Here is a 10,641-nt window from a genome sequence, read left to right as displayed (position 1 = left end):
CCTCAGACAGAACAGGCAGGTTGTCGATGAGTGACAGAGCAGAATAAGGATGTAGCAAAGTGTGGCTGCGCTGTCCTTGAAGGACGTTCAACTCGGTTTTGTTTATATTTTGCTTAGCCTATCATTTTAAATGAAAGATGTCGTTGCCTATTTATTTATTTATTTTTCTCTGCAACACTTTTCCTACTGTGTACAGCAAAATGTTAAACGAATTTAGTATTTTGACAAGACGTATAAAAATAGCTAGGCTATTTCTGTACAACCTACATTTTTATTTTTTTTTCTCTGTGACACTTTTTTTCCCTACTGTGTTGGCAGCAGTTGCTGTCAATAACTTCAAGACTCTTGACAAGACGAATTATATAAATACAATTTTGTGCAGACTACACTTTTATTTGTTAGCACATCTCTCTTTCTTTCAGTAGCAGAAATTTAAATGTGAGATTCTGGAAACGAGATCTAAATTTAGCGGGAACGGTCGGGTAGGGAAGAAAATTATTCTAAGTGGACAGCGGGCGAACAAAGAGAATATATAGCGGGAGCGGGTGGGTGCGGAATATAACCTTGCAGGAGTGGGACTAAAAAAACAGTCTACCTTAAAATCTTTCATTTCATTTTGTTTTATTTTATTTTATTTCATTTTGTTTTATTTTATTTCATTTCGTTTTGTTTTGTTTAATTTTAATATATATATTTTTTATTTCATTTAATGCAATGTCACTTCAATTTTTCATATAATTTTATTTATTTGAATTCATTTAATTTCATTTGATTTCTTTTTTCTTTTTTTACTGTTTCATTTCATTTTGTTTTATTATTACATTTGAATTTATTTCATTTATTTTATTTTTTCATTTTTTCATTTTATTTTTAAAATTAATTTAACTTTAATGTAATTTCATTTAATTGTATTTTTCATTTCATTTTGTTTTATTTCATTTATTTTTTCCATTTTTATTTCATTTTATTTGACTTTTATTTTATTTTATTTTTTCCATTTGATTTGATTTGATTTTTACATTTTATTTAATTTTTATTTTGTTTTATTTCATTTATTTATTTCATTTCATTTCATTTGACATTTTCATTTGATTTTATTTCATTTTTATTTAATTTCATTTCTTTTTAGGGCAAAATGTGACCTGGATAGTTCTTGATAGTTTTCATGAGACTCCCCCAGACACTTTTGTGCTAGTAGCTGAATACAGTGTAAAATGAGCTCTTTCCAATGTTCTCCAATCTATAATTTTTCCACAGGGCTGCCATGATTTTTCTCGGGAGTTGTACCAGAGTCTTCGTACCCGCGTGGCCTCAGAGCACTTCTACTTCTGGCTGAACAGTCTGATGGAGTTCTCTCAGGCGGAGCAGTGCCTCAGCGGCCTTTCAGATGGAGACTACAGCGCAGCCATGAGCGCCATCTCTGAAGCACTCAAATCCTACCAGAAGGGAATTGCGTCTCTCACGGTCAGGATTCGCCAGTCATCCTCTTTTTGCTTTTTTTGTATGCTGTCTATTATCCTCTGTTGATTTATATTCATATTGAAGCAGCACAGAAGAGTTTTTTGTGACTGACTGTAATCCTGTTTCGTCTTCAGGCTGCCAGTACGCCGCTGAGTCCTTTGACGTTCCAGTGTGAGTTTGTGAAGCTGCGGATAGACACTCTTCAGGCCCTGTCCCAGCTCATCTGCACCTGCAACAGTCTGAAGACCAGCCCCCCTCCTGCCATCGCCACCACCATCGCTCTGTCCTCAGGCAGCGAGCTGCAGCGCTGCGGACGCATATCAACACAGGTGCTCAAAACATACTGCATACCGTTTGTGTTCCTGCGGTTGCCTCATTATGTTGTCTAAAATTATTTCTAAGAGTTCTTCTATGAGAATGGCATGTTTATTGTGTTAGTGTGTGTTTTTTTTTTTTTTGGATGTAGATGAAATTAGCCATGGATGAATTTCGAAGTCTGGCAGCTCGCTATGCCGACCTGTATCAGTCTTCGTTTGATGCTGACTACGCCACCCTCCGTAATGTTGAACTGTATCCTTTTTTTGCCTTGGAGGACAATCTGTGTGCAAAAACAGTTATTTATTTATTTAGAGGTCTTCTGGCTGATTATGTAATTTAACTGGCAGTTTCACTTGTGAAATGGTTCTATTTTAATTTATTATAAATTTATATTAATATTATACATTAATTTGTTAATTAAAAAAACAACTTTCATCATTTTTTTTATATAATATACTCTAGTGGTTAAAGAGCTGTAATAATTTTTTGAACTGCAATTTTTTTCTGGATTCTTTGGTGAATAGAAATCTTAATTTAACAGAATTTGTTTGAAATATAAATCTTTTCTAATATTGTAAAAGTCTTTATAAATGTCACTTTTCAATCAATTTAATATATCCTTGCTGAGTAAATGTATTAACTTTTTTTGTAAAAAATAAATAAATCGTACTTACCCGAAACGTTTTATCACCGTTTCCACAAAAATATTAAGCAGAAAACTTTTCAGTATTGATAGTACTGGGGAATGTTTCTTGAGCAGCGAATCAGCATATTAGAATGATTTCTGAAGGATCATGTGACACTGAAGACTGGAGTAATGATGCTGAAAATTCAGCTTTGCTGTCACAGAAAAATATTACATTTTAAAATATATGAAAATAGAAAATGGTTCACAATATTACTGTTTTTACTGTAATTTATCAAATAAATGCAGAGCTCTTTCAAAAACATGAAAAAAAAATTTAAACTTTGAATGCTTGTGTATATTTATATTTAATTCTATTAAAATTATAATTTATATTAATTATATTAAAATTATAAATGATATATATTAACCCTAAATAATTAAATTAAATTATTTAAAAAAAAAAAATTATAAAAACTTCTACAAAATGAGTTTGCATGGTCAGTGTCACAGATTTGTTTACATTAGTGATTTTGTTCATACTGTTCCAAAAGTAACACACTTTACTTTTTAGCCATTGTTTCAAACTAAATATGGCATTTGCAAGGCCACAATGAATGAAGGCCTCATCCTAAGATATTTTGCCAAGCATCTGTACTTTCCTTAAAACCTTTCTTAGACAACAGCAAAGCTGCTTGCTTGTATCTTATGTTATTGAGGCTTTAATAATTGATCCGCAAACGGCCAGGTAAGAATACTCTAACATTTACCACTCTTAACTTAATAACAATGCTTCATATATTCAATATGGGATCACAACAAGAGGTTTGGAAGATTATTAGGCACAACATAAAGACTAGATTTTAGTTTGAATATTTCATTTGCACGTACTGTAAAGACATCCATGAGGCTTCTGTGGTTCAGTTTCCAGGAGTTTGGCACACACGGATCAGTGCTGTCAGAGAGCGATTATGAACTCAGAATGCTGGCTGTGTTCAATCATGTCCTGGAGGAAGTGGAAAACCTAAGCAGGAAGCACCCTCCTGTCTCTTACCTGGTAATGTTTTAAGGTTTTCATTGGCCGACTGTTCCTGTCTGTAATCCATATGGATTCTTTTTATAGGCACATTTTGACTTTAAATGCATCTTTTGTTTTTCTGTTTGAAGCACACTGGATGTCTGTGTGGTGCTGTTATAGCCATTTTGAAGGTACCACTGTCATTCCAGAGATATTTCTTCCAGAAGCTTCAATCCACCAGCATTAAAGTAAGTAATCTGTATAATTATTATGAAAAATTACTATAAAAAATAAAAAAAATGAAACTATTTTATTAATGTTTATAAATTGCTAAATGAAAAATTAGCTGTGAATTATTTACTTTAACGGTGATAAAATTCAGAGAAAAAATAAAATATTTTTATTTTTTGCCTTCAAATGCGAGTAATACCTGTGATGGCGAGTATATGAAATGGTGTTACTTGCCAGTTGGTCGGTAACTGTTTTTTTATGTATTTTTTATTTTTTAATTAATTCTAACAGTGCCTATACGATTTAGTATTCCTTAAGGGAATAAATTAAAACAGTTAGCTATATACCGTTATCAGTAGAGGTCGACCGATGTACCGGTTTTGCCGATTAATCGGCACCGATTGTTGATTGCTGGAACTATCGGTTATCGACAATGCTCCGTTTTTTAAACACCGAACTTCAAACTCATCCATGCCAAATTGTTCATTCTTGAAGTAAACTTGTGTCTGTTTGGTGATTTAAATAAACTGTTTTAGACCGCTGCTCGAGTTGAACGCAGCGCGTCCGGAGTGTGTGTGATATTGGTGAGTTCTCCTAGACTCAGCGCTGCGCTTTTATTTTGATTAGATAATCATCAAGTGTTCAAGAATAGAAGCAGTTCAAGTGTGAGAGTATACATACAATATCCATATGTATATAATTTTAATGCTATAGCCTTTGTGCATCTTTAAGCATGACAGTTGAAATGAAATGGTAACACTTTAAAATAAGAGTCCATTTGTAGCATTAAGATTAATGAAAGCTGTGTAAGTATTGTTCCTTGTTAGAGTGTGTTAATTTCAACATTTACTATTATTATTATAATTTTTTTTTGGTTCAGTACTGTTTTTGTTAATAAAGCACTATTTTAGTTTTTGTTCAGTATCAATTTTAAAACTATCGGGTAATTAATCGGTATCGGCCAGTGTGGTCCAACCTAGCTATCGGTATCGGCAAAATCCACTATCGGTCGAACTCTAGTTATCAGCATATGTTGAAGTAGATTCAATAGCTCCGTCATTACGTTTTTACTTTCACTTTCTGCACTGTGAACTGACTGAGATTAAGACGTTCTTACTGTTCTTACATAACTCTTGCGCAAAGTTTGCACGTTGCTTATGTGATATCCATAAGCTCGCCTTCATGGTTTTAAAAATAAATATTTCCAATATTGCGATGTAACCTATTACCCTCCACCCCCATATCGAAAACGCACCAAACCGTGAATTTTGTGAAACGTTACACCCCTAATATATATATACAGGGTTCCCGCGGGTCCTTAAAAAGTCTTAAAAAGTATTAAATTTGATTTTGCAAATTTAAGGTCATTAAAAAGTCTTAAAGTGTCTTATTTTTACTTATGCGAGGTCTTAAATTGTAGATGGCATTTTGTCTTAGACATATCTAAAAAGTTTACAAAATTAAAACTAATTAGCGTTATACGATTTATTATTTTTTGTGGATTTGCTTGCTCATGTGATCGTGCGCGGCATTTACGGCAGCGTGTACGTACTGTCCTGCGCGGTGCGCGCGAAAGGAAGAGGAGAACAAAATGGGTAAATGCAAGTTCAATGCGATTTGGCTCGAGGATGTTAAATATAGAGATTGGTTAGTTGGTACAAGCAACGAGCATGAGGCGACTTGCAAGATGTGCCAAAAAACCTTTAAACTCGGGACAATGGGAGTTAAAGCGGTGGAGTCCCATATGAAATCGGAAAAGCACCGACGTTACGCCAGTATTCGGAAAAAGTACGGTGCCAATGGAGTCTTACGTGTCTGCACCTAGTACATCAACTCCTGCTGGATCACAGACTGGTAATGTTGGTCTGAATCACAATGTTCAGCCAAGTGTTTCGTCGAGTTTTTCACAGACTTGTACCCTGAGGGCTGAATTGTTGTGGATTCTGCATACGATAAGTCGACACCATTCATATATGTCAAACGATGACATCCACACACTTTTCAAGGCAATGTTTCCCGATTCGGAGCATGTAAAAACATTCACATGTGGCAGAGATAAAACTGCGTACATAGCCAGGTTTGGTATCGCGCCGTTTATTAAAAGACAGCTGACAACAAAAATTAATGACGAATCGTTCGTCGTTATGTTCGACGAAAGCATGAACAGGACAACAAAAAACAAACAACTAGACCTTCATGCCAGATACTGGACAACGGATGAAACGGGAACGTACGTTTGCTCCCGCTACTATGGTTCTCAGTTCCGGGGCCATTCCACAGCTGAGGATTTATTGGACAAATTCAAGGCAAGTCAAAAATACATTATTAGTGCACAAAAATACATAAATAGTGAATGCTTATCTCAAAATAAAAATCAATGAGTGTATTTGATTTTTAGGGGCTACAGTGCTAGAATAGTTTACAACCTACACCATCAACACTTTACACTAAATCAAAAATTCAGTCTAGTCATCCTGCAATAATCCCTGATCTCATGAATGTTAGGCTATATTGTAACGTTACAGCTTTGTTTAAACCGTTTTAGAAAGTTGAGGATTGTTTATCAATGTGCTTTGATTAAAATCAAACTACAGCATCTTAAGTGATCATAAAAATACAATTGTTTGTATTTTAAACTTGCAATTAAATAGCAATTTTTGAATTTTTAAATAGCAATTTTTAAATACGTTTTTGCTATAAAGTACACAATGATTTTGAGAACTGATTTTTTTCTTTGTGTTTCCTTTAATAAAATTGAATCCTATTTTAATTATTTTTAACTTTTATTTATTCTTTACTATGCTTCTATGTTGCACATGGAAAAATAAAAATAAGTTAATGTATAAATAAATCTATAAATAAATGTGGGATTGTGGGAATAAATTAATACAAATGAATAAAAATGCATGAATAAATATAAGAATAAATGAATGTATAAATAAAATAAATAAAAATAGGTTAAAAATAATTACAAATAATGTAAAAAATTATTACAGAAAATTCTAAAATAAAGGTTGTGATCATCTAAATAAGTTTTTGCTACTAAGTACACAATGATTTTGAGAATTTATTTTTCTTTGCGTTTCCTGTTGTATCTTCTCTGTAGGAGGGTACAAAAGAGCTCTGCCTCAGCAAGATGCTCTCTGTGTCAATGGACGGGCCAAGTGTTAACTGGAAGTTTGTGCAGCTCTTACAGCAACACTTATCTGAGACCATGTGAGAGTGTATGGTGCAGTGACCCAGGTACCTCTTACAAAAGAGTTGCTAAACTACTGCAACTGCATGGACCAGGTACAGAATGTACCTAGATGAGGAAAAAAGGAAAAAGACAAAGGATGAGCAGATGACTAAAAGAAAAATAGCTGAAGATGAACTAAGTTCTACGGAAGAAAAGAAGAACCATCCACAGTGTGTGCGAGACCCTAGAAAAAGATGCAGATAAAGCTGAGAGTATGACAGGGACAAAGATGGCAGAACTGATTACGAAGTCAAACACACTGAGAAGACGCTACAAGGAGAAGAGAGAGGAGCTAGATGAATTGGATAAGGAGATTGAGAGAAAGGCTTCTGAGCTACGAGAAATATAATACTGAGATGTATCAGTTCTGGTGTTATTCATTTGATTTAATTAAAATTGTTACATGTGTCAAAACTGATTACAAAGAACTGATTACAAAGTCTAACACTAAGAAGATGATACAAGGAGTAGAGAGAGGAGTTAGATAAGTTGTATAAAGAAATTGAGAGAAGGGCTTCTAATCTACAAAAATATACTGAGATGTGTCGGTTTTGACGTTACTGATTTTGATGAATAAACATTAACATGTTAAAACTGTTAATAGCTGTTTGTTTTGCTGTACAAAAATGGTATTATTTTTTCTCTGTTTGGGTCTTTTGGAAATTTTTTTTTTTTTTTTTTTTTTTTTTTTTTTTTTAGATTCCTCTTGATTCCAAGACCAATGAGATTGAGCAGAAGGTGGAGCCTCATAATGATTACTTCAGCACACAGTTCCTGCTCAACTTCTCCATCCTGGGCACACACATGGTCTCTGTTGAAGCCTCGGTTGTAGACACCAGTGGGATCGAAAAGACAAAGGATGAGCAGATGACTAAAAGAAAAATAGCTGAAGATGAACTAAGTTCTACGGAAGAAAAGAAGAACCATCCACAGTGTGTGCGAGACCCTAGAAAAAGATGCAGATAAAGCTGAGAGTATGACAGGGACAAAGATGGCAGAACTGATTACGAAGTCAAACACACTGAGAAGACGCTACAAGGAGAAGAGAGAGGAGCTAGATGAATTGGATAAGGAGATTGAGAGAAAGGCTTCTGAGCTACGAGAAATATAATACTGAGATGTATCAGTTCTGGTGTTATTCATTTGATTTAATTAAAATTGTTACATGTGTCAAAACTGATTACAAAGAACTGATTACAAAGTCTAACACTAAGAAGATGATACAAGGAGTAGAGAGAGGAGTTAGATAAGTTGTATAAAGAAATTGAGAGAAGGGCTTCTAATCTACAAAAATATACTGAGATGTGTCGGTTTTGACGTTACTGATTTTGATGAATAAACATTAACATGTTAAAACTGTTAATAGCTGTTTGTTTTGCTGTACAAAAATGGTATTATTTTTTCTCTGTTTGGGTCTTAAAGTCTTAAAAAGTCTTAAATATGATTGTACAAAGTTTGCAGCAACCCTGATATATACACACACACAACATAAATAACATTTTAAAATGCTGTTTGTTTTAGCTTGCTCTCTCTCCATCTCCTCGTACACCAAACGAGCCAATCCCAGTGCAGAACAACCAGCAGCTGACTTTAAAGGTGGAGGGGGTGGTGCAGCACGGCTCCTCTCCAGGCCTGTTCCGCAAGATCCAGGCCGTCAGCCTCAAAGTCAGCTCTACTCTACAGACAAAACCCGGATCCGACTTCAAGGTCAGTTCAACCAAGAGTCCAAAACATTTTCTTCACATTGTTGATCGCCCCAGTACTATTTCTCCAGCAGTAATGAAGGATCAGTTGTGTCCTTTCATGCTCTCAATGTTTTCTTTAGATTCCTCTTGATTCCAAAACGAACGAGATTGAGCAGAAGGTGGAGCCTCATAATGATTACTTCAGCACACAGTTCCTGCTCAACTTCTCCATCCTGGGCACACACATGGTCTCTGTTGAAGCCTCGGTTGTAGACACCAGTGGGATCGAATGGAAGACGGGACCAAAAATCACTGTATCAGTAAAGTCTCTGGAAGACCCTTATTCCCAGCAGCTGCGGCATCAGTTACAGCAGCAGCAGACCGGCCCACAGCCAGGACCCCAGAGGAACATCTTACCCCGCCAGTGACCTCCAACCCTCATCAACTGCCTACTGCCGGTATACTGCGGATTTATAGGACTTCTGGGCTTTTCTCTACTGTTTTGTATGAGTTGAAACAGCTGTCTGGCTATTTTTGCTTATGTAATAATAAATAGGCTTACATTTTTCTTTTCTGTTGTATACCAGAATAATTGTCCGTGTAAACGTTAAATAAAATTACTAAACTAAAATACAATTTGCATTTATTGTATTATGTGTCTCTTTACTCTGTTCACTCTGTTATGGTGGATCAGATCAATACTAAAGGAGGATTTCCTTCAGAAGCAAGTGTGATAGTGTTTTTTTTTTTTTTATCAGATACAAATTAGTCTATTACTTTTTGTGGTAGTTATATTAAGCACTTATATAGGGCTGGATTTTTTTTTGTTATCTTGGGTTTTAATAAATTGTTCATTTTGGAGTTACGGGGGTAGTAAAATTGTTACAGAAATGTTAACGTCAATAAAATAAAATAAATTAACAAAGTTATATAAAATCTTTTTACCTTTTGATCTCGATTACATTTCTAAACATTTTCAAACTTATAAAAACAAAACATAAATATATTGACTTTTTCACCCTAACTTTCACAATAAAATTAAAAAATAAAATTAATAATAATTGTCATGCTCGTAAAAAGCTCTCCCAACTTCTCTCTCTCGCTCTCTCTCTGCTTTCTTTGTGCTGTAAAGACACAAATAAAGCCTCATAAAAAGTCTCAGATCTTTACACCGTTTGATGCGGGACTGTTGGGGAACTGTGTGAGGTAAATGTCTTAGGGTTCCTAATCATGTCTTTTAAAGGGATAGTTCATCTAATCATCAACATTTTGATTATTAAATAATGCATATGGGTTTAGTAAATGATGACAAACTTGTATTTGTGGTTGAATTGTTCATTTAAGCTACTGAAAAAAAACATTTGATTGAAACAGTCCATGAGCTGTAAATGGGCCTACATGAACATCTTTAGTATCAGTTTCGGTAACACTTTATTTTAAGGTGTCCTTGTTACACGTGTTACATGTACTTACTATAATAATAAGGTAAATTATGCATAATTACATGCATGTAACCCTAAGCCAACCCCTAATCCTAACCCTAACCATATAGTAAGTAAATGTAGTTGATTAATATTACTCAGTACTTAAATGTTTAATTACACTGTAACAAGGACAACTTAAAAAATTAAGTGCAACCGAAAATTGTAAATCGTGTTTAAAGTGTTTAACTACACATTTGTAATTATAAAGTTCCAATTTAATCAATTTATGATTGCATTTAATAATATAGTTAAAATGATAAAAATATATACTTTCTAAGATTTGAAGTGAATATTTGAATGCACTTATCTTTTCCACAAGGACCACTAATAGTAGCAATTTAATAATATTGTAATTAAATTCACAGAACTCACTGCCTCACATTCACAGTTATTTTGTTACAAACCTCTTTGTGTATTTATGTATAATCTTTCTTCACTCAAGTAAAGCTAATGAAACTGCATTTCTTCAATGTTGCAGTTGAATCTGGGTTAGTAGTAGTATCACATTGCTAATCGACCCAGACCATTTATGTCCGTATTTTTATGAATAGCACTATTGTTCTTTGCATGGTGTATATACA

The 10,641-nt window shown here is 34.2% G+C and overlaps 1 protein-coding gene across 1 annotated transcript in view; it reads left to right on the top strand.

The window, feature by feature from the left end:
* The window catches only part of LOC107685756 (integrator complex subunit 7-like), a 20,206-nt gene extending 11,035 nt beyond the window's left edge, over nucleotides 1-9,171 (top strand). Inside the window, exons 13-20 of the mRNA XM_016482460.1 lie at nucleotides 1,258-1,464; nucleotides 1,596-1,790; nucleotides 1,928-2,031; nucleotides 3,084-3,152; nucleotides 3,329-3,461; nucleotides 3,572-3,670; nucleotides 8,413-8,598; nucleotides 8,717-9,171. Of these exons, the coding sequence (XP_016337946.1) occupies nucleotides 1,258-1,464; nucleotides 1,596-1,790; nucleotides 1,928-2,031; nucleotides 3,084-3,152; nucleotides 3,329-3,461; nucleotides 3,572-3,670; nucleotides 8,413-8,598; nucleotides 8,717-9,004 (1,281 nt within the window). The 3' untranslated portion in view covers nucleotides 9,005-9,171. The remainder of the gene's footprint in view (nucleotides 1-1,257; nucleotides 1,465-1,595; nucleotides 1,791-1,927; nucleotides 2,032-3,083; nucleotides 3,153-3,328; nucleotides 3,462-3,571; nucleotides 3,671-8,412; nucleotides 8,599-8,716) is intronic.
* The last annotated feature ends 1,470 nt before the right edge of the window (nucleotides 9,172-10,641 follow it).

This window comes from Sinocyclocheilus anshuiensis, unplaced genomic scaffold (assembly GCF_001515605.1).
Source record: "Sinocyclocheilus anshuiensis isolate Anshui unplaced genomic scaffold, SAMN03320099.WGS_v1.1 scaffold617, whole genome shotgun sequence".
Lineage (NCBI taxonomy): Eukaryota > Metazoa > Chordata > Actinopteri > Cypriniformes > Cyprinidae > Sinocyclocheilus > Sinocyclocheilus anshuiensis.
The sequence above is the reverse complement of the archived record's forward strand: the minus strand, read 5'-3'. Positions and strand labels throughout refer to the sequence as shown.